General features: G+C 37.6%; 1 protein-coding gene across 3 annotated transcripts in view; it reads right to left on the bottom strand.

Moving 5' to 3' along the window:
* The window catches only part of CADPS2 (calcium dependent secretion activator 2), a 501,284-nt gene that overhangs the window by 285,367 nt on the left and 190,462 nt on the right, over nt 1–25,455 (bottom strand). For all 3 annotated transcript variants that reach the window (XM_067564292.1, XM_067564291.1, XM_067564293.1), the window contains exon 6: nt 19,903–20,024. In XM_067564292.1, coding sequence (XP_067420393.1) covers nt 19,903–20,024 — 122 coding nt within the window. The remainder of the gene's footprint in view (nt 1–19,902; nt 20,025–25,455) is intronic.

Raw genomic sequence — 25,455 nt, forward strand, 5'->3', positions numbered from 1 at the left:
CTCCACCATTTTGCAAATGGCCAAAATTATGTGTGTCACATTTATAAATGGTTTTGAGTCAACCAAAATGCCATTTTTCATCAAATGAGTTATTAATCCAAAAATTTCACCCAGCTCTAGTAACATGTATATTGAATATTAGATCAATCTGATTTGAAACTAATGTATGAAACCACCAAAAAAAAAAAAAAAAAAAAAAAAAGAGAATCCACATATGTGGCATTTATATTGCAATCACATGCTTTTAATGTGGTACAGATCATATGTATATTTTCTTAGCAGAAAATACTTTTCTCTATTCTTCCTGTGCTTGAAAACTGCTACTCTATTTTGGATTAAACTTCCCCCAAAAAAATCACTCCATGACTAAGAGCAAACATACTAAATTTTAGCTGAAAAGGTAACACTAAGAGAATAAACAAATAAAAATTATCCTTTGCAATAGAAGTTTAGGAAAACTCTGCACTATAGCAATCCTAGCTATAGGCATTGCTACATACGCTGTCTATAATTATCCTTATCTGTTCTGTTGTGTAACCTGCTTCCCTTATCTCTTAACCACATTACTACAGTTCTGTTACATACACCAAAATGGTAGCTGAGGTCTCCAGAGTCACCATGATGCCATAATCCCACTACTGAACAGTAAGCTACTGATAAGCAGCAACAGGAAAAGATGGGAGAACAGAAACAGCACTGATCGTTTCCATTAATATTTTCATGTATGCCCACTAGCATAATAATGATTAAAAAATGTCAAGAGTGTTTTCCGGAATAACAAACAATCCCCAAACACTTTACAAACTACATACTGTAGAGACAAGCATCTCTTCACTGAAATAAGTACTTTAGGGTAAGTGCATGGCAACTAAGAGAACAACAGGTATGCAACATACCACACAAAACTGGGGAACAGGGATATTTTGGCCAATGACAGCAAGGCAAACCCCTACCTTCAAGAGCCACAATATCCACATAGAGTAGATGGATTCACTCCCTTGTGTAGTATGATTGGGGGGAGGGAAGGGGGGTTGTTTGGTTGGTTGGTTTGGGTTTTTTTTTGCATAATTTAGGTGTAATCTAGATGTGTCAGAATGCTTAAACCACTGTTCCATTCTTCCCAACATGATATCTCAGCAGCATTGTGAGGCCCTGCTAGAGATTCATATAAAATAATTCAGCCTAACAGAGTTGGAGAAGCAACAATCTTAACTGTAATTGTCCTAATTCTGTATACTAATTTAAAAACATGCAACGTATTCAATTTAAACTGATCTTGGTTAATGTCTGACCTGCAAACCCAAAGTGGGTTTTCGTAATTATTTTTAGTACCCCATAAAACTATCCAGGAAAATTAGTGGGGATTTTTGGATGAACATTTGTAGAAATATTCTGAGGATCCTAGTGACCGTTTAACGTTCAAAACAACACCCACGGGGAAGTCATATGGTATTTTTCATGGACTCAACCATGGAAAGTTCATTTTAAACCAAGTTCTTTTTTAACTTTATGGTCTTTAAACTAGCTCTAATACAAAATATAATAGTGCCTTATGAAGCCATATGTGAAAGAACTACTATCTATACATTTAAGTTAGAGAGTCTACTGAGTCTGATTCTCATTTACACTATAGCCACTACATGAGCGGTCCCCAAACTGTGGGGCGCACCCCCATGGAAGCACAAAGGAATGTTCAGGGGGTGCGGCAGGTCCTGGGCCCACCCCCAAGGGGAGCAGAGAGAGAGCACCACCCAGCCTCTCTCAGCCCTCCGCTCTGGCCCTGACTGCAGCCCTGCTCCTGCCCCGACCCCTGGCCTTTGCCCACAGCTCCAGGTCCCATTTCTGGCCCCAGCCACAGCTCTTGCCTCCAGCTCCTGGGGGGAGTGCAGACCTGATAAGGGGGTCACAGACCAAAAACGTTTGGTGGCTTCTGCAGTACACACTCCTCTGACAGTGTAAAGGGGCCTTTAAGTGGCAATAAATTATATAACCTTTAAGGGCCCTTTACGCAACTAGAATGATGCTAAGTAGCCCCAGAATAAATGAGCATCAGGGTCTTTTATTTTAATTTTTTTTGGTATTTAACAACACAGTAGTAATTGATAAGGGAATTAACAGAGCAAAAGCTTTAGTAATTAACCCTTTCTCAGAGTGCTATTAATCAGACTAACAGCAATTAAGTAGTGAATGTTTTTAAAGACACTAAATATTGTGAAACTGGTGCTGATCAAAGTCTAGATTTAATCTGTAAAAGTAAAATGCCATAAAAGTTTATTTTTCTTTAAAGTGAAAAATGTGACAGTTCTACCTAATAGGCTCAGTGATACAGAAAGGAAAAGGGCAGAGACTTTACATGTACAGAGAACTGTGTGTGTAGAGTAAGTGAAAGCATTAGTATACTATATAGAAAACTATACAGATGCTACAATATGCAATGTACACCAACACTTGCACTTACTTTGACATCACAAACCTTAAGAAGCAAGATCAAGTTGTTTGTTAAAGTCAAAGTTACAGCCTTTATAGTCTATGAATACTATGAATATAGTCTATGAATGAATGGCTATTTTTCCATAATGTTTAGCAACAACAACAATTAGCATATGCATGATGCTTCATGTCTTCAAAATACTGTACAAACATTTGTTAATTCACTGCACATCTGTGAAACAGACAGGTATTATTCTACTGTAAAGGTGGGGGAAAACAGGCAACCAAGTTAAGTGACATGCCTAAACTCGCACAATATTTACATTACTTAAATTGTAAACTCTTTGGGGTACGGACCATATATGTATCCTGTGTTTGTACAGCACCTATCACAATCGGGTCCTGGCCCATGTATAGGGCCTCTAGCTGCTATCTAAATATAAATCAACAACAGTAAATCAGTGGCAGAGCCAGGATTAGATTTCAAGAACTGTTGGCTTCCAGTGTTCCCACCATTACTTCTGCTCTAAAATCAATTACTACTTGTCTCCCTATTTCCTGCTGTTCTCACCCTCCTCTGTTATTCTACCTTTTCGTTTCCGCTGCCCTCCTACTCTAAATATGCTGTAACTTTCAAGTAGGCTTGCTGGCAATTACACTAATTTGTGCACTTATACTTTTATAGATAAAAGTAAATTAGCTACTTAAATCATGAAACAGAAGATTTGTAGTTTTTCCTTTGGGACAGGGGAGCTTTTTGTATCCTTTCTGGAGCAGTCCCCTTACACACACACTTTAGTCCATCCTTGAGGTCTTGCACATTGCTGTTCTTCTGACTGAGAAAGGCCAGTTAATCAGAGCTGGGTGGGAAATGGTTCTTCTGTCCCAAGAGCAATTTTGAGATTGAGAATTTTTCCCAACTTGAATATGGATAAAAAGTCAATCTCAAAATTTTTCATAAACTGAAAATCAGATCAGGCTAATCAAAGAGTTCTGATAATTTCTAAATGTTTCATTTTGATTTTAAACCTTTTCAAACTTTTATTATTATTAATTATTATTCTAAATTAACCCAATAAGAAAAGTTGTTTGAAACAAAATACAGAACTTTTCATTTTGGAAGCATGAATATGAGATGTTCTAGTGATTTTGATTTTTTTTTTTTTCCAGAATGGGAAATTTACTGAAGCTGACCATATGAATAGTTTTGTTTTTTATGAATCAGAATTTTCTGACTTCGCCAAAAAATATTGCATCAAAAAAATTCCCAACCAGCTCTACTGTTCATAATATTCCTGTAGGAGATTTGCAGATACATACTCACCCATGCTGAGTTAAATTAATCAATCAATGTCCCTCCCTCTCTCCAAAAAGTGATTTTCAACCTATGCAACTGTGATCCACTGGGTCAACCTGAACTAGAAAGTCAATGTCTTTAAAAACAGACTCACATCCCGCTAGAACTCAGGCAAAGAGAGGGACACCATACATATACTGACCAGTGGGTTACACAAAATTCCTTCAAACCTTTCCTGGTTTAGGAAGAGAGACATACATTAGAATAAGAATGAAACATATATCTCTAAGCCACTGGGTCAGTCCAAATTCTGCTTTAAAAATTCAAAATAAAACTTAAATATTATAGCCACAAGTTAGTGAATGTGACATGTTTTGGCTGGAATATTCATTCTGAAATGGTTGAAACATCATAGTAGCAGTGTTTTAATTAAAGAGAAAGTGGCAATTCCACACTAATCCCCCATTTTTAGAAGCTTGTGACTTTCTCAAAATTTATTAATTTTGGCTTCAAGTTTTCAAGCTTCTTTTCAGCCCATTTTTGGAAAGAACTGAGGGTCAGTGAAGAAATTGAAAGATAATCCAAATATTCTACCAGTTTGAAAAACAGATATGCAAGTTAATTTTCAGACTCAGTACAAAAAGATACTTCGTTGAGCATCAAATTTTGAAGAAATGTCAAGCTTCCTACCTGGAAGAGGCAACCTAGCAACCACACAACTCTTACCTCCTTTGCATCCTGTCTTGTGCCTCACCGCTGCAGTGGTATTTTGTTCAATTTTATTACAAATCTCCAAAGTGATACCAAACAGAACATCAATGGCAGACTTTAGTTAATTTCACTCACATGCAAGCTCACACAGAACACAGTCAGAACTTGAGTGAACAAAATGCAAGAAATGTGGGGAATTAGGCAGAGCTCACAAAGAGGAACAGGAAGAGAGGTAGGAGAGTAAGGATATCAAGTAAAAGAGATTCTGAATAAGGAGAGGGACTATATTTTAAACAACTTGACATAATGGCCTTACAACTAACTTTAGTTAGTTCTCTTCTCCACACACCCAAATTATTGAATGAGATAATACTACTCTTTTAGAATGATTGCCATATTTGCGATCTGGAAGGAACGTTCCCCCAGGGCAGATTGGCATAGGCCCTGGTGGGTTTTCACCTTCCTCTGTAGCATAAAGCGTGGGTCACTTGCTGGCGGATTCCCTGTATCTTGAAGGCTTTAAATCATTATTTGAGGGTGTCAACAACTTAGTCTTAGGTTAGGGGTCTATTACAGGAGTAGGTGGGTGAAGTTCTGTTGCCTGCATTGTGCAGGTGGTCAGATTAGATTATCATAATGATCTCTTCTGACCTTATAGTCTATGAGACTATAATAAAGCTGTAAATATTCCTTTTGAGTAGCCACGTGTAACGTTCCCCTCTGCAACCTGGACTGGTATATTACTGTATCACCCCAATCCCTTATTCTTGGAGCCCGACTTATTCTGATCCACTGTGTGAATCCCCATTCCTGGTTCAGCCCACACACAGTTTATAGCAAGCAAGCTGATCCCAACTAAGTGAGTGAGTGCTTGTGGCCAGCCACGCTTGGGATTGTGCACTGGTATGACTCCAGCCATACACACAGTCCCAGATGCAACTATACGAACTGCCATCTTACAATGTTCAGTGCTGCCCACCATAAAATCATATGTTCCTCAGTTTATCAAACAAATTGGTATACACCAGCCTTGTCATTTTAAATGGAGTCTTAACACACCTTATAAGTCAGAAGAAAACAGGTCAGATTTCATCAAGATAAACAAAAGTCAAACACATTCTAAACTAAGCTTAACACTTTCAGCAGCCTTACAAACTTGGATGATTCTCACCATAAACTGCCTGGATTTCTTCCCAGCATGGGTCAATATTTCAGTGGCTTGGTGGTGTTTGTAGATGGAGGTGGAATAGAGAGAGAACAGCAAAATGTCTTCCCTTTTAAAACACGTTCCTTTGCTCGCTTCTGGAGCCTTGTCCTTCCCCCCCCCCCCCCGCCCCTTCAGGGTCAGGTGACAAACAATGTCCTTGTACAGCTTCCTCCATACCTGAGTCGGTGAGTGTCCCCTTATCAATGCTTAAGCTAATACATTATTCTTGGAAGAGCTGGTTTGTTTTATGCATGCGTCAGTGAGGCATGACCTGCCCCTCTGCTCTGGAGGGTTTTGCCTGAATCTGCTTCAAGCTATGAAACACACCTTTGAGAACATTACATAGCGAAGCCTCATAACCATACATATGACATTGCAACAGATATATTACTATAACAATAAGGTTCAGAACGTCATGAGCATTCCAAAAACATCTTACATGACGTACTTTGCATTAAACAATATATAATTACACAATTACTCCATAACACTGTGCATGGGGGTGCAGTGTGTCACACCACAATTTTGGCAACTGAGGATTTCTTTTTTGTTATTAAAAGCACATACAAAATTACTTATATTTCACAGTGGCAGAAGAGGAAAAAATTCTGTGCTGAAAGAAAACATTTTTAGATAAGATTATTTTACAGGATAATGATCAATCGCAGAATACAGTGTAGTGTAGGAGCTTGTTTACTGCAGAAACCCACTGTTTGTCTCTCTCCTGACCATTACTATTCTTCTCTACTCTCAAACAGATTAACTGCTATTTCTTGCCTCTAAAAAAGTAGTAATTGGATAAAATTGTAATTCAAACTATTCACTGAATCCATACATCTTTTGTGAAATTCTTTCACTGTTATTTTGGTACACAGGCTGTGATAAAAAAATTGTATTCTATGTATTCCATCATCTTTTTTTCAGAGCCCAGCAAATCTGCTGGGACAAAATGGTGTTTCAGAACTGACAGATTAGTTCATTTCTTAGAAGCAGTTTCCTTTTTCCTCTTCACAGTTGGATACCAGACAGGCATATTTGGTCTCTGTTCATAGTATCTTAATTTTGAAGGGCGAGTTGTTAAATCCTAGCCCATGCTTTATCCTAGTCACAACAATCCAGGAAGGAAAGTTTTACTAAAACCAGACACAATGGGAGCTAAAGGTATTTATCCCTTTAGAAATATAATCATTTATCTACAAACCATCTGAGAAACAGAATAAGAATAGTGTTAAAAGTTATACAAAAACCTCAGCCTAAGTTAGTTATTAAAAGTGAATAACCACTATCTATGTTACGATTATTACCACACTGGTATTATTCATGTCCCAAATGATTTTGAAATATTTAATGCTCATTTGACCAACTTTTATATATGCTATATAAATAGCCACCAGTGTCCAAATGAACCACCAGTTACAAAACAGATTTATACAATTACATGTATATATTTCCCATGCAAATCATTCAAAGGTATATTCATATAATTATGTTCCTGAAATTCAGGATTTGTTTTTAAAGAGGGCTTTACATTAGCTTATTTTGAGTTCTGTGAAAACAAGTTCAATGAAATCATGTCTGAAAATTTAACTGGGGGATAGCCATTTTAGACTTTGACTAACAGGGAGGAATTTGTTGTGAAAGGCATAACAGCAAACTATCTCAATACAAAAGAAAGACAGGAAGAATAGTAAGAGGCCAATATGGTTCCATCAGAAGCTCTTTAATAACCTGAATACCAAAAAGGAATCCTACAAAAAGTGGAAACATGGACAAATTGCTAAGGATGAGTGAAAAAGAACAGCACATGCATATAGGAACAAAATCAGAAAGGCTAAGGCACAAAATTAGTTACACCTAGCAAAGGACATAAAAAGGCAACACAAAAATTCTATATATACACATTAGCAGCAAGACAAAGACATAGGAAAGTGTAGGACCACCACTTAAGTAGGGAAGGAAAGTGAATAATGGATGTCATCAAGACGGCTCTGGTGTTTAATTCTTATTTTGCTTCAGTCTTCACTAAAAATACCCATGGTGAACAGATACTCAAACCGAAATAGGGAAAGCAAACATTAAACAATATTTAGATAAGTTAGATGTATTAAAGTCAGCGATGCCTGATTAAATTCAAGTTAGGGTACCATAAAGAACTAACTGAAGTACTTTCAGAACCATTAGCAATTATCTGAGAATTCACGGAGGCATAAGAACATAAGAATGACCACACTGGGTCAGACCAATGGTCCATCTAGCCTAGTATCCTGTCTTCTGATAGTGGCCAAGGCCAGATGAGGTCCTAGAGGACTGGAAAAGGCAAATTTAGCTCCAATCTTTAAAAATGGGAACAAAGAGACCCTGGGGAATTGTAGACTAGTCAGCCTAACTTCAATACCTGGAAAGATACTTGAACAATTTATTAAACAAGCAATTTGTAAGCACCGAGAGGGGGAACAACCAGCTACATGGTAGTATTGCTAGAAAGAATATGAGATTTATAGTGGATCACAAATTAAGTGAGTCAACAATATGATGCAGTTGCAAAAATAGCTAATACTATTTTGGGGTATGTTAACAGCAGTGTCATACATAAGACACAGGAGGTAATTGTCCGGCTCTACACAGCACCGGTGCGACCTGAGCTGGAGTATCATGTCCAGTTCAGGGTGCCAGATTTTAAGAAAAATATGGACAAATTTGAGAAAGTCCTGAGGAGAACAACAAAAATGATAAAAAATTAGAAACCTGACCTATGAGAAATTTTTTTTTAAAACCTGGGGATGTTTAGTCTTGATAAAATAAGACTGAGGTGAGACCTGATCATAGTCTTCAAATATGTTAAGTGCTGTTATAAAGAGGATGGTGACTGATTGTTCTCCATATGTACTGAAGTAATTGTACAAGTAGTAATTGGCTTAATCTGCAGAAAGGAGGATTTTGTTATGATATTAGGAAAAACTTTCTAATTACATGGATAGTTAAGCACTGAAATAGGCTTGGAATTGAGATTGTGGAAGCCCTGTCATTGTCTAACCTGTTCTTAAAAACCTCCAATCACCTGTCAGGGATGGTCTAGATATATTCAGTTCTTCTGAGTATAGCACTTCTTAGGGACCCACCACCCTTACATTTCTATGATTCTGTATATAGCTGATCTATATAAACATTCCCCTGTAGTATCTTAATCCAAATTGGTACTGTGCTAATGTATGAGAACAAGTAGAAAAACATGATCACAAACTGAGTGAAATTGAAAATGTAACCCATGAGCATGCAAAAAATGTGAAAAATAAAACCAAAATTTTATAATTAGTTAATCTTTAAGTATCTACTGAGATAGAATGGAAGCATTTTTTAAACATATGGAAATATATCTTATTAAATCTTCTCTTTAGTTGTTAACAGAAAAATGTTTCACAAAGTACAATGTCTTATTTACAGGCTGGACTATTAAAGAACACAGGGCTATATTTTCAAACATATTTAATCGCCTAAAGATCCGGATAGATACCTAGCTGGATTCTTAAAAATACCCAGGTGCCTAACTCCTATTGATTTCAAAATCTGGTCCTTAGTCTTCACCATCAAATTCCTCCTAAAACATCTTCACATACTTTATTTGCCCAGGTGAACCTTTTTATTAATGCCAAGTAAAATATTTTTCCCCATGATCAAAAATATGTTGGTGCGTGTTAAGTGAGTAGATTTTACTCTTTGGCTGGCATATTTTCAGGATGATTTTGTAAGCCTGATCTAACATCTGTCCATCATCTCTGTTCTCTATAAACTATTCAAGACCACATTCAGGGAGTAATCTGTTAGCCACGTAATTTTTTTAATTGCTTGTGCTGAACTTTGAGTACACAAGGCATTCTTTCTAGTTGAAAAATCAAAGGATATATAAAAGAAATTCTTGGTTCTCAGCTGCTGTATCTTGGACTGTTCCTTTATGGTACGATGCACAGACCAGGAATAATTTGACAACTTTCACAGGATGGACCTTCTCTGGGGATGAATCAGAGGTGTATAGTAAAGAAGGATGTTGGCTGTAGGATCCCTGCTTCATTCACGGCAAACATCAAGTGTACAGTGAATGAGGCAGGGTATTACAGGAAGAGAAAGGACAGCCTCATGCTATGCTTCATAGAATCAAAGAAGATTAGGGATGGAAGGGACCTCAGGAGGTCATCTAGTCCAACCTCCTGCTCAAAGCAGGACCAACCCCGACTCCAACTTCCCAGAGAACTGGATTCTATCCCTGCCTCTGCCACAGAGTTCCAGTGTGATGCTTGGCAAGTCACTTAAACCAAAATATTCACAGGTGATCACTATCTGTATGATGCCCATTTCCTGAATGCCAACTTGAAACCATGGAGTGTGATTTGCAGGAGACTGAGCACTCACAGCTGCAACTGAAGTTAATAGGAGCTACTTTCTGAAGTGCTCAATAATAGTAAGTGCTCTGGAAAACAAGTCCTAGATGTCTCAAATAGGGCACCCAAAATTTGTGGATAGTTTTGACCCTCGTGTGTCTGTGCCTCAGTTCTCTGTCTGTAAAATGGATGCCACCTCACTTCAAAGGGTGTTGTGAAAATAAATTCATTAATGTTTGCAAAGCCCTCTGATGCTATAGTTATGAATGCCATAGGGAAGTCAATGAGGAAATGAATAATTCTGTCTGCCCTCTGAGCAGGATTTGAATAGAACGCAGTAAATAAAAAAATGGGGTCACATTTTTTAAAATAAGGTGAAAACATAATATTGAATAGTTGCTCACTAAGTGAGCGCTGTCCCGTCTGTGCACTGAATGAATCTGAGGTCCTGTGGAAAAAACAGTATGTGATCATCTAATCCATAATGCATACACATGAAGTGGCCAAATTAAGGTTGTATAGGCAATGTTAAATTTGGCACTTCCCAATTTTTAAGTGCTTGACTTCACAACCTTAATAACATTCCCTAACAGTTTTTTTAATGTAATGTATCTCATACATTATAGTTCATTGTTTCAAAACCAATTTGGTTAACAAGTTCACATTGACTCAAATGTAATAATTGCAATGCTTATTGCATGGAGTAATTTTATTTTAATGGGTTAAATAAGTATTATGTCAACAGAGAACTTAATGTGGCAAAGACAACCTGAAAATTTAGCCAAAATAGAGCAATATTGAATGGGGCTTTTGTATTCATATCAGAGATTCTCATTGCATTGGTCATCATGTATGCACATTTTCAAATTAAGTAGAACTGGAGACAGAAGACCATTGTAATTTGTAACTAAGAACAGAACACTAAAGGAATATATAAGCACACCAAAATATCTTTGATTAGTTAGAAAGGAGAGATTGCTGAACTTTTATACCAGAGATATGAGAACCTTTGTGAAATACAGTGGCATAACTTTTCTTTAAAGTGGCAAACCAGTAGCTCTCCAAATCATGATCCCATAGAGTGCAGCTGCCATCTAAGATTTCTTTGGCGGAGACAGAGTGTTTGTATATAATAGGATTTGTGTAACTAAAGACAAAGCTTTCAAAATCTCAGAACTCAACCATTGAGATTTCCACTTCAGAAGCAGAAAAAACAAGATGTCCAAAACAAGATTTTGTAATTGGAAATAGTGCTACTAACATTTCAAGAGCACTACCAGGGTTTTACTTCTTGGAAGGAAGAAATCCAAGATGCAGGCAGAATTTAATGGTTTCTACAAGATCCTACAAAACACAGCCCCTGTTACTGCAACAGAATTAATGAAATGCTGTAGGAACTCCATGGAATATATATCATCTGAGAAACCTCAATATTGATGCAAGATTATATTAGTAAAGTTATTATAACAATCTTATAATGATAGGTCTTTTACTAAATCTTATGAGATATTTATCATTCCTTTCATACATATTGTATTTGGAGAAAAGTATCCTACATACGTATATTTTTGTTTGTTTAATTATATGAAATGTCCAAACTTACGAAGAAATTCCTAGGAATTTGATTGTCTGTCAGCATAACAAATTCTCAAGTATAAAGCCATAGAGTGTTTATACAAACTTTAAAATGCATCTTTTGTTATTCCTATTTTGCTTTCATCTTATTCCAATACATTTCATACTATGTTTTCAAAAATGGATGTAAGCTTGATTGTTGTGATTGGTGCTTTGTATAGAATATTTAATAGAATTTTAATTGCTAATAATATACTGCAACTGGGTAACACCATTTGGTCTAAAAGGCAACTGAAATCAAAGACTGTTTTATCAAGACCAGGGCATCTCCCTCTTGTATAAGATACCAGTTTGGTATAGATATAATCCTTATCTGTAGAAAACAAACTATGTAGAACATTAATGTTTTAGGAAAAGACCAGATTATGTAACAGAACGCAAAGATGTTCCTTATCTAGCAAAACAACAACAAAAAATAACAGAAAACAGGGTCATAAAGTGGTCCTCCACTAACTCCCTTCACAAGAAAAATCTCAAAATAAACCCATACAAAAGAGTTCTAGAAATATCTTTATTGAAATTAATTTGTTTTATAGTCACTCTAAAATCTTCACTCTGGGAACTTTAGAAAAATGTGTAGTTGAGCATGTTTTGGAGACATTTTAAGATGTATATTTGCAAATATTTTGTCTAAATGTAATAACTTACTAATAACACTGTTTAGCAAACATTCATGTACAAATATAGCAATGTCATGGAATGCTAAACTAATTACTAGTGTTAAAAGTCAATTTAAATATGGCCTATTTACTTTAATTGGGAATTCATTTTTTGACACTCTTAAGTAACTCTCCCTCACCCAACTCATGGAGACAAGATGATTCATTTCTCCAAAAATTGTTATAAAGAAGCAAAAACTTCTTTAACAACTATTTATACCAATTATTCTCTTTAAGGACTATTTAATTTTAAAAGACTGTTCTGAAAACTAAACATATTTCTATGAGGAAAGGGAGTGTTTGGACTTTTAAAAAAACAGACTTTCATTTCCTGTTAAACCCAAGCTCTAAATTTAAAGTTTTTGTGCGAATGTCCCACCACAAGGACAAAGGAAATGTAACTGTCAAGAAGGAATTACAACCTTGATTCATAAATGTATAAGCAGGGTCTGAATGAGCTCTCCCCTGATATATTGTGATGAGGTGGTGGAAAAGACTTCAGATGCAGACCATGTTTGCATAGGCATGCCTGCTCTGTCTAAGTGAGCAACAAATGTAGCTGCTTTGCCAAAATGATCAGTTTTAGTTGGTTTTGGGTTACAAATCACTCTAGTCTTTGAAGGTAGAGGTAATGAAATGTTGTTATTCTTATTGTAGAAGTAATGGGCAGCAGAACTGTGCTTATCATACCATGATTGAGGGGATCACCCTAAACTGAACCTCAACTGCTAAGCAGCAGGTAGGGATGCCAAATCCCAGTGAGGATGCAGATGTGGGGAGAAATGTTCCTGCCTGGTGGTGTGGATTGAGGCCAAAGACTCCTAGACACCATTTAACCTGCCCCTCTCCAACGTTTAATGACAGAGCTGATTAGACTCAACCGAGAGTCCTTGTTTCTAGTTGGTGATTCCTAGAGCTGACATCACTTCTGAGCAGGTCTAGGAGCTAAGCCTTAGGTTTTATGTGTAAGACTGCACTGGTTATGTGGTTCCCCACTATCTGCTGAAAGCAATGAGAGCGGGGGTTAAGTGGCAGAACATCAGAACATTTCGTTGCAAGAGCAGCAGAGAGACAGAAGCAGCCACCAGTGGCAGAGAAGCAGTGGCGCCAGAGGATGGCAGTGAAGAAACAGCAGCAGAGACATTGCTGAATGACCTCGCCACCCCAAAGATGCGAGGTGAATCCTGTGAACACACCTCTGAACGCTTGGTCTTGCTAACCAAGGACATCCAACGGAGAGTGGGATGCAGTGGAGGGAGAGGGGACTGATGGGTTAACAGGACAATTGTTCATCGGACCTTCCCACTGCAGGAAGCGAAACTGAGGCAAAGGACACGGTCCAATATGCTGTGAGGTCAGATTTGCTTATGGTCATATGCTTTTGAATGCGGTTGTGGTGTCTTTCCAAATTAATTATTGGCTCCCCTTCTCTTTTAATAAAAGTTCTCTTTTGTTATACGCAGACTCAGTCCATGTGAGAGGGGAAGCATTGCCTCAGAGATGCCCATGGGTGATGCTACATTTTCCCAGATTACTGGGTGGGGACTCAAGCCAGTTCTGTATTGGTAAGAGGAATCCCTAGATATTGAATGCAGCCCTTGTTGCTGCTGACTCCACCTGGCAGAAAGGTTACATATGCATTACCAAACTACACATTCATAAGATGAAGAGGCTCTTAATGACAACCCATGAAGTTACTGAGCCAAAAAAAAAGGATGACAGCAGCCAACTTTGAATCTAAATAAGCCTGAGAGAGGTGTCTTTCCCTATAATTTCATGCAACTAGGAAGAGAAGGATACAACTCTGAAGTAAGCACTTCAGTGTTTCTCTCTGCTACCCTGCTAAAATACACAGAACTCATCCTGTCCATTTCTACAGGCAAATGGCCAAAAGACAGTTAAATATGACAAAAGAAGCTATCAACAGAGAAACATCAAGAAAAAAACAACCCACCAACAACACTCCCAAGACTTCACCATGGAATGGTGAGATGGAAGTAGCTAAAATGCACTGCCAAGAAATTAGATTAGAAAACTCTTCTAATGATTTACTGGGATATGGAAATGCTGTTGTAACTAAGATAATTAACATTTTCTCCTGTTAGTCACCAAATGGTTAGACCCTGTATCCCTGGAGAGGAAATGGGAGCTAAACATTGGTAAACCAGAGAAATAGTTGAATTTAATTAGATTTAAGATTCTTAATTTTTGTTAATTGGCCTGTCTTAATACAACTCCTTAAATGGCTTTTTCTAGGTAACTGATTTAAATATTTTCTTTGATTTCATCAGATTTAGTTGTTAGTTTAGAACTGGGCAAAATAAACAGTTTTGGTTATTATTAATAATGAAACAGGATCCACCTGCCCTTAAACACATTAAATTGTTTCAAGACTTATTTGAAGTCAAGTCTTGGTACTTCATAACTACTTAAACTATTTATAACGGGGCAAAATACTTTCATTTTAACGTACGAAAAGAAGAATGTCCCACCACCTCCAGAGGAGGTTCACTCTCAAGGATGTAACCTTGGTTAAAAGCTCTCCATAGAGACACAGAGAAGAGATTGTAACAGAAGTCACCAGTTTGTCATTTATGTTCTGTTTAGTATTTTATGTTCCTTTCTTTCATAATAAAATAGCCATGGTTGTTAATTGTGATTATTTTGCCACATCTTAATCATGGTGTCCCCTAAGTTATGTAAAAGCCACACGCTTGAGCTGGCAGAAAAAGAAACAATTAGTAAGCGCTGACCTACCATTTTTTGTTTTTCTAGATTAATATATTTAGTAATTTTTGGGATAAAATTGCTTGGTGCCCAACAAAATTTAGATCCTAAAACTCCTAAGATTTGCTTTTCTACCTCAAGAGGAAAACCTAAGTATAAGAACAAAATCATGAAGAGAAAGTTAAATATAACTGAGTCATAACCTATAACGCTACAAGTTAAAATAATATTGAAATACAGTTTGTCAAGCTAAGACAGTACAGATAAACCAAATAGACACATGTGCGCCAAATAAATGACAATGTAGATTTGGCTCCCCTTCCCTTGCATACTTTAATTTGCCATCACACATACCAAAAATCAGATACCATCAACTGCATACCACACACTCAAAAGCTAGAAAATGTCAGGAACATAGGGGAATCTCCCTCCTCCCTCCCCCCTCCCCCAAAAAGCCAGGAAATGCCATCTAAAGAACAAAGTTAAATTCTATTATGTTTTGATGATTAAGTACTCAGAGTTAAGAAATTCCAAATTTAAGGTTGCACATGAAATCTTAATTCTGCACCCACGTATGCATTATGATACAATGTCTTATTATTTGCCCATATATATTGTAGTATTTGGGAAATATGTATTTAAAGATGGTAGACTACTTTGCAGAATACAAGGGGTCAGTGTTAACCTTGCACAGGCAATCTTAATTTGAGGACATTTTTTATTTAGGACTTCTTAATCGTGTACCTTTGATGTTTTTCTAACATACTATAGATCTTTTGATAGAATTATATCACTTAATGCATGCAATTAGTGATTTGAATGATCATCTGATTTGTTATATGGGTGCCAGAAACACTAAACTTTGCTCTAGCATTTTCTCATCCATATCAGCTACAATATGATATTCTTCTACACTAAGTTCAGAACAATATAATGTTGTTTTATATAAAAATATGCTTAATGGCTAATATATGTTTAAAAGCTGGACATCTACTTCAATCTTAAACATAGCAAGCTTACTTTACTTTACTATAATTTATTTTCAAGAAATCACTTTTCATATTTTTATTAAATATTCAGAGAGTGATAAATATTTATAAGAAAACATATAGATTCCATTTGACTAAGAAAAGCAACATCTATATATAAACAGCTAAAAAGTGACAGTGTTGGATATTTGTTATTCTAGAAATCAGATCCCTACTGCATCAAAGCAATAAAATCATGGGTGGTATAATGGACGAGGCTCCTCTAAAGGTACTCCTGACTGATCTCTGGCAGAAAAGATCATTGTTTATGTTGGTGGGTATAATGGGGCATCTGACCCACACTGGCACTGAAGGGGTTAAAAGTAGCCAAGGGACGCTGAGCAGGAAGCAGTCAAATGGAGAGAGGCTGGGAGAAACAGCCAATCAGGACCCAGCAGGCCCATATAAAACGAGCTGCAGGGCAGAGCAGAGGAAAGCAGTGTCTGCCTGGAGCTCAAGGAGGAAAGACTGTCTCTCTCGCAGGCTTAGAGGCCTGCAGCACCTGAGACAGAGCCATTACTGGCAGGGACTGGGGCAGTCAGACGAGTTCCTGGCTAGCTGCTGAGAGTGGGTAAGTATCAGGACCTGAGGATAGGCAAAGAAGGTGCTAGGGCTGGGAGGAACTGGCCCAGGGAGACAGCAGCAGGGAGAGGAATTCAAGGTGCAGCAGGAGGCTGCAATCCACACAGTCCCTGGGCCAGGACCTGGAGTAGTGGATGGGCCTAGGTCCCTCCCCTCCACACTTGCTACTGGGGAAGTGGCAGAATAAGTTGCTGCAGGCGCCCCTGAGAGAAAGTGGCTGAACTACTGAGGAGCCAAACCTCCCCTGGAAGGGGAGAGCGAGGGGACAGATTTTGTCTCGGGTGGAGGGCAAAGCCACTAAAAAGATGCTGCAGTTCCTGACAGCTGGGAAAAGGGCTACAGGAGAACTGTGGGGGAAAAGTGATGGTGTGCAGACCCATGGACATAGGTGTCGACCTGGAGCTAATTCCCAGACGACCAGCAGGTGGCACCAGTCTGGCAGTAAATAATAAGTCCCGTGACAGTAGGCTTTCTTGAAAGGCTAGAAAGCTGGAAGCAGTTGAAATGCATTAAGAAATATTCCACAGTCAGTAAAAAAGTTTAATAGGGTTGGCATGAGAACAAGCAATATAACTTTTAAAACTAGGCCCTAATAAGCCATAGGTTCATATGCCCATGATATCTAGCACATTAGAATTAGTGCTAAATACTTGCCCTATTATAATGAATTATTGCAAATATAGTGTAGAGATTTATATATCTTGTTAAAAGAGAGGAAAACCTATTTTATACAGTGTGCATTTGATACTAGCACACAAAGTAATAATTTATAATATGGAAAAACAAAAGTGTCTTCAAACAAGATTACTGTGAATTAGGAACCTTTTAGTTGGCAACAGCAAGTATCCACAAGTGGGAGTTTTCCGCACTGCACTTTTGGTGCATACTGCTATTCACACCCCCATAATCTGAACCACAGGGCAGCAGTGTAGTTCCATTCTGCTAATAATATGTGGGGGTTGTTTTTAACTTTTTCTAGATCCATGTTGTGTACACAAGCCAATCTCATTTTTTTAGCCTGTACTTGTGGAGACATGGGGCAAAGTGTCAGCTAGTAAGATGAAATGTTTGGCTAAATTCTAAGCTATTTATTTGCTTTTACAATGTGTTTTATGTTCCCTCTTGCTGCTTTTTTCCTTTGTCGATATTAAAAGACTGCCAGCATGCGTGAAAAGACATTCTCTGGATCAAAGGCCTCCAATTCCAGGGAGAGAGCTTCCTTCTCCTCACATGCTGCTAAACATACAATTTGTTAATTTCATGCTTTGACTGCTTGAACATCCTCCTCTATGGTCTCCTCTTAACTCCCTCTGTTACACACTAAAAATCTCTTCCTCAGGGACTTACATTCCTTTTCATCACTGCCCCACGTCAGGGCAGCCCCAATGCAATCCAAGTTTCCTGCTCACAATGAAACAAGGCTCTGTATATCGTTCAGAATATAAAACCCCCCATCAGCTTTCAGTGTCGTTTCTACCGATGATACCCCTGCAGTCAGAACACCTGCAATAGCCTAGGGCTGTGCCCACATATACCTCCACAATCTCACCTTTATTTTACAAGCACATACCTCCATTCTACAGTACTGGACATCTCTCAATTCCTCATTCAGTGTCAGAGATTATTCCTTTGTTCACCTGACAACATTTATCTGGAAAAGTCTGGCCATCTGCCTCCCCACTGCTCACTGACTCAGATATTTTAAATATGCAGTCTGAAACCCTCTAGTTCTGATCTGCCTACAAGTGTTCATCAGTTCCCCACATCAGTGCTTCCTATTACCAATGCTTTATCCCTCTTATTTTGTCCTGTCTTCATCCACGCTGGCACTTCTTTAATGTAAAATTTCTATCTGTGAGACAATTATGAAATTCAACTGCACTCTATTTTCCACCTTGTCCCACCCAGGTACAGAACTGTAAAATCAGACAGGTGCATTATTGTGAGGGAGTGATGGTTTTGCCTTTCGCTGTCACTGAATCATGAAGTATTGGATCACTATCAGAAGAAAGATGCTGGACTACAAAGGCCATGGGTCTAAAACTGTGTGATAAGTCTCCTATAAAATGCAAAGAGAAAGTTTGCTGGCTCATGGTAATTTTATAGAAAAAAGGCACAATCACAATTACATACTTAACATTTTGCCTAATGGAATTTTATATCTGTGTCTTGATTTGAATTGAAGCCAACTTCACATCTGAGTTTAAGATATCTTTTAGAAATATTAGTGACAGCAATTTTTAAATTGTTTTTCACAAGACACACAAAGGTGCCAGTAAAACCCCAGCAATCTATCTGAAAACATATCTGGAAGAGATTCCAAATGACATTTTAACAGAGGAACAAGCTTGTGAAGACAATGTGCAACCAGAGGTCAAACAAATCTACCAAAACCACACTTAGTTTCTTCCTCTATGCCAGTTTGACTAGTTCAACTACAGATGCTATGATGTTTTCCCCTTGAGTCAGTTTGCTGAATACATCTTTCAAAAATTAAATAAAAGAAGTGAATCCTATCATTTAAAATGAAATAAGCTCAGTAGGGGAGCAAGTTTTTTCAGGATTGATTACTGAGTATTGATTTTCCACTGGCAGTGCAAGTTGAACTCCACTAGACCACCTTCATACTAATCTAGAAAACATACAAGCAGCTCAGGCTAATTTAGATTAAAAGGTTTGCATTGCTAGACAATACAGAAAAGAACACAAAGCTACAGCCTCAAAATGTTTTGTTCGCATGGACTTTAAACATACTTTGATTTTTTTTTGACAACAGGCATCTTTTCCTTTGCACAATTTACAAGTGTTTAGTTTACCTGTTCTGTTATAATTAATTACTGTTTTATACTAGAAAGACAAAGTGGGTGAGGTAATATCTTTTACTGGACCAACTTCTGTTGGTGAGGTAGACAAGCTTTCAAGCTCTTTCTGAGGTCTTGTAGCTCAAAAGGCTTGTCTCTCTCACCAACAGAAGTTGGTCCAATAAAAGATATTACCCCACCCACATTGTCTCTCCAATATCCTGGGACTAACATGGCTACAACAACACTGCATATTGTTTTATGTATTACATTTCCCATCTACATTGGACAAGAGTCCAGGTGTTCTTTCAAGTAAAACATCATAGTGATTGAATACTAAAAAAACTACTGTAATGTCTCATTCTTTTTAAAGGTCTCTCCAAATCTTCTTTTAGAGTTTCTCCACACTGAAGAAAATATATTTTATAAAAAACAATTTTAGAAGAGCTTACTGTGGCCTTGAAGCTTCTGCCTGATCTGTCTGAAGTTTCTCTCCTCCTTCCACTTCCATTGTGCAATAAACAATCCGATTGGGAGCTACTGACTTTAAGCCTTGCACTTCCATTATAACAATCTAAGCAAGAAAGGAACACAAACAATTTATATGTCAGATTTTAGAAAATGTTAAACACCACAGATATTGCAGTATTAAACTGCCACACAGAAAATAAATAATTCACTCAAGTCTCTACATGTAGACATTCATTTATATTTTCCACCTCATTATTATCTTAAATATTCTATACAGGTACTATAACAATTAAGGAAGAAAGAATGTGAAGTTATCCTTTGTGCTCTATTAATCTGCAGTATGGTTCTATTTGGGTACCTGTTGAAATCTCTCATGTCAACCATAAACTAAACACTGATGTAAAGTACTTACATTTAAAATGTGTTTACAATGAGTTCTAAAGGCTAAAACAGCAAAAATTACAATTTTTAAAGCAACTGCTTAAATGTGTGTTCATCTGGTAAATAAAAAAAGAATGTTCATCATAGCTAGGCTGATCCAAGTCACATAAGGTCAATCAGTCTTTCCATTAACTTTAATGGGCAATAGCTTAGGCCTTTAATAAATAAGAAATACAAATGACATGAAGAACATTTGTTACACTATAAAAGTGTTAGTAATTTTCCTGTTGTAAAACTGATGGACAGGTTCCAGAGCCTAACATAATATTTTGGAGTCAAAATATAAAACTAAAAGTGAAGTTTTCTTAGATCTTTTATGAAGATTTTATTTTAGTTATCAATCATTATCCTTTGTCATAAAAAAAAAGTCTATAGATATTCAATTTACTGGAAAGAGCACTTAGCTGATGTTGGAGAGGGTCAAAAATGTAACATGTTGCAAATAGAAAACTAAATACTAGAGCTGTGCAAAGAACGGAAGTTGTGTTTTTCAAAGGATTTCAAAACTTGGCTTCATTCTGAATTGGAATGAATACAGAAAATTTTGAAATTCTGCAAAGGAAAATTCTTTTTAAAACATTTAATTTCAGTTCAAATGTTTTGTTTCAATTTTGATTTTTTTTTAATTTATAAATATGAAATTCAACAAAATTCAAAACAAAAAAATCACTTCAAAACAAAATATAGAAACATTTTGTTCAGAAAATGTTGAAATGGGATATTTAGTTGTTGCCTGAACTTTTTTTCGTTTTTCTTCCAAAATGAAATTTTGGATCAATTGACCCCAATTTTCTGCAGCCAGTTCTACTAAATTCACTCACTGAGGAAACACTTCAAAGCTGTCATAATTTAAACATCTTAGAGCGATCATAAAAAACATATGACATATTTATTCACATTCAACTTCTCTAATACATACATATGAATAGTCTCTGTCACATGCAGTTTTTTTAGCTGGAATAGAAACAAGTTCTCATTGCTTCCAGAGTAGCATGTGAGCATAATGATGTCATCATGCTAGTGCAGACAAACAGGAAGCCTCAGGATGTGGCAACAAACTCTTCCCATTTGTATAAACATTTCCATAAGAAAACGAGTTGTACAAAATGTGATTTGTACAGAACATTCCATTTTAGGCATCAAAGATGTAGAAAATATCTAAGCAACAACAACAAAAAAAGTGATCTTTAAGCTGAAAGTGTCCCGATAAAGCAACAACACTCTAAATAAATGAGATTATATGTTCCTCTCAAACCACATGTGCACCTCCTACTAATGATAAAAGACATTACGTATTATGAAAAAAATGTGTCTGATTTTTACTGTATTATGAACTGATCTGAAAAATTCTAATATAGTTAGAAAACAATACGTTACAGTATTGTAGTTATTTTTCAATATTAACCAATCTTTACAGAAAACATAGTTCTCCCAATAATGAGAGACTCAGACCAATTATGGATACCAGTCCCTCAGACAATAGCATAAAATGATGAGAGGAAGGATGTTCTAATAATTAAAGCATCAGACTGGGAGTTAAGGATTCTATTCACAGCGGCACCACATATATCTTCTATGGCTTTGGTCTTTTCTCTGCACTACAGTTTACCTATTTACAACTCTTGAACACAAAGGTAGAAGCCCAGATTTTCTGCTGTGCTCAGAAAGAGGTTAGTGCTGCAGAAGAGGAGAGACTTGTTTTCTTCACCCGACCCCTCAGCCAATACACTGGATAACAGAAGCTGCATGGGGACTCTGGACCACATTGAAACAACAGCGGGCCAGAGCTTTGGCCCCTGCACCCACTTGTAAGGCAGGGTAGGATCACTGGCCAGGGAACAGCCCAGGAGTGGATGCTGATGCTTGGAAATGGAAGCCTTGAGGAGGCTGTGGACTATGCGACGGCTGCTGAGACTAGCTTCCGGGCTCCAGCCACCTCACAGGGGCATGCAGCACCAGTGACAGGCCCCATGCCTGCACCTGGGAGAGCTAGGAGCCTGGTGGCCCCAAGCTCTAGGAGCAGGGCATCGGAGGTAGGTAACGGCTCCTTTGCCAACCTGTGTAAGAGAATTTTGAGATCCCAGATGAGGTTGCATGTGTGGGCAGAAAACCTGAAATCCATTAAAGGACAAGGAAATAATCCAGGGAAAAATACAGTTGGAGGTTGCAGCTAAACAACCTTTCTGAGTTTACCGATGCCAGACCTATGAATATCCCCACCTAGATGTGGTCCCTAAAAAAGCTGAAGAAGAGTATAGGATTATCCACCATTTATTCTACACCCCCAGGTGAAATGGTGTTTTTGTCTTTTATCATTTTTAAACCCCATATCGCCTGTGGCGAACACCTTCACAATGTCTTCAAAAGACAAGCCTGGGAGCTTAAATTCATAACTTTGCTAGACATTAAAAATCATGGTCTCAATAAAGACACTGGATTTATGGCTCATTACAACAATCTGTAACCCACTAACCACCCCCCACCCTTTCTTGTCCTATGCGGTGTTAACAAGCCGCTTCACTTTGAATGCTCTCTCAAAATATGTATTGACCACTTATACTAAGCAATCTGTTCCACCAGAGCTGTGACACTCTTGAGTACTTTCCCCAGACCTGAAGAAGAGCTCTGTGTAGCCAGATAGCTTGTCTCTCTCACCAATGGATGTTGGTCCAATAAAAGACATTACTTCACCCACCTTCTCTCTCTAACATCTGTACTTTGGCTTTTTTATTTCCATTCACTTACAAAAACCTACCTTTAAAGATAAGATTGTGGGGGAAAAATGCAAGAGATTTCACAGCTAATGGTAAAATGTACCATAAAGCCTCCAATACCCTAGGTACAACAGAGTGCATTGTGAAATGTATACAGCTAATATTATACCACATTGGGATGACAGGTACCAGGCTACTCCGTAAATGTTTTAAAATTGTCTGTAAAGTGCCACCAATATCTACAGAGCTTTATAAAGAATAACAATTACATAACTGCTTTATGAATTGCTATCTTTGTCATATTCTGTAATTTGTGATATCCATGGTCATAAAACTATTTCATACTCACTACTTGAGGCATTGAAACATTATGGTACCTATCCTCCTATCTAACAATAGCAATGCTTCCTTTTCTCATTCTAATTGACTATCTCTGTTGAATACAACTATCATGATGATTCATTTCTATGTTGATATATTTGTTTTCTTCTTCAGTTTCTATTTTAATTAGAAGGTACATTTGTCTCTGTTATCACTTCTGGATGCGTGGACCAGAAAACTGGAAGGTCAAGACAATTCCAGGTGAAAGGAAATCATCATGTTCTCATTAGCTGATAAAGTGTTTTCAAGGCACTATTTGTTTGTATTGTACTCCTGTCCTCCACCTGTTTAGCAGCTGAAATACACAAGATATTAAAATGACATCTCCTGCCACTATTTCTATCATTTTTGTTATAACTTGTTGTAAAAAAAGGTCCTCTTATAACAATTCTAACTTGTGAAACAATCACTATGTTCCATAAAATGACAATACCATCTGCATAGAAAATGTCTATGAAATGAAAAATTGCCTGCTTACAAATACTAAACTCTGGAATGAAACATTATTATAATCCAAGTCAGAAATGAATGCTTGACTGAACAGTGATTTTAATACAGTCAACCCAGATCGCTTATGGTGCTCAGTTGCAATAACTTTGAATAGAATTATGCATATATTCAGAGGGAAAATAGGTTTCTAAACTGTACAGTACATTTCCCTAAATGATTAATGTAGGCCATTTTTGAAAGGCAGAAAGAGAGTGGAAAGCATCAAGACACTCTTAGAAAGCAGAAAAAGGTATGTTTACATGGGAGATGGTTGATATCTCAGTGATCCAACCCTTTAATATACAAATAAAAAACAACAACAGTAATTCAAAATTACGATGTTTACCTACTACTGTTAGGTGGAATAACTAAGATTGCTGTACATGAAAGAGATTAGAAGGAAAGTTCTCATTCTGCTTTTTGTTCGGTTTACTTTGTAAATCTGACATCATTCTATGTATAACCCATTGCAGTATAGGAACTTTCCATCATGTGGGTCTTCAAACAGACACAGAGAAGGCACAAAAATTTTAAAAGTAGGAAAATGTGGCTGTAAAATGATAGAAATTGGTGAAAGGGTAGGTCTAAGTACATGAAACTACTTTTAGCTTCCCCTCACCCCCAACTAATTACATTTCAAAGATGACAGTGTTCCTTTAAGTTAGCCATTGTATTTAAAGTTGCTAGCTATTTACATTTACAGGTGGTGGACGTGATATACCTTGACTTTAGCAAAGCTTTTGATACGGTCTCTCACGGTATTCTTATCGGCAAGTTAAAGAAGTATGGGTTGGATGAATGGACTATAAAATGGATAGAGAACTGGCTAGGGCATAGGGCTCAATGAGTAGTGATCAATGGCTCCATGTCTAGCTGGCAACCGGTCACAAGCGGAGTTCCCCAGGGGTCGGTCCTGGGGCCGGTTTTGTTCAACATCTTTATTAATGATCTGGAGGATGGGGTAGATTGCACCCTCAGCAAGTTTGCGGACGACACTAAGCTGGGGGGAGTGGTAGATACCCTGGAAGGTAGGGATAGGATACAGAGTGACCTAAACAAACTGGAGGATTGGGCCAAAAGAAATCTAATGAGGTTCAACAAAGATAAGTGCAGAGTCCTCCACTTAGGAAGGAAGAATCCCATGCACAGCTATAGACTGGGGACCGACGAACTGGGCAGCAGCTCTGCAGAAAGGGACCTGGGGGTAATGGTGGATAAAAAGCTGGATATGAGTCAACAGTGTGCCCTGGTTGTCAAGAAGGCTAATGGCATATTGGGCTGCATTAGGAGGGGCATTGCCAGCAGGTCACGGGAAGTGATTATTCCCCTCTATTCGGCATTGGTGAGGCCGCATTTAGAATATTGTGTCCAGTTTTGGGCCCCCCACTACAAAAAGGATGTGGACAAGTTGGAGAGAGTGCAGCGGAGGGCAACAAAAATGATTAGGGGCTGGAGCACAGGACTTATGAGGAGAGGCTGAGGGAACTGGGCTTGTTTAGTCTGCAAAAG

This window comes from Emydura macquarii, unplaced genomic scaffold (assembly GCF_026122565.2).
Source record: "Emydura macquarii macquarii isolate MOO-44397 ecotype Brisbane River unplaced genomic scaffold, CSIRO-AGI_Emac_v2 contig_2636, whole genome shotgun sequence".
In the NCBI taxonomy this organism is placed as follows: Eukaryota; Metazoa; Chordata; order Testudines; family Chelidae; genus Emydura; species Emydura macquarii.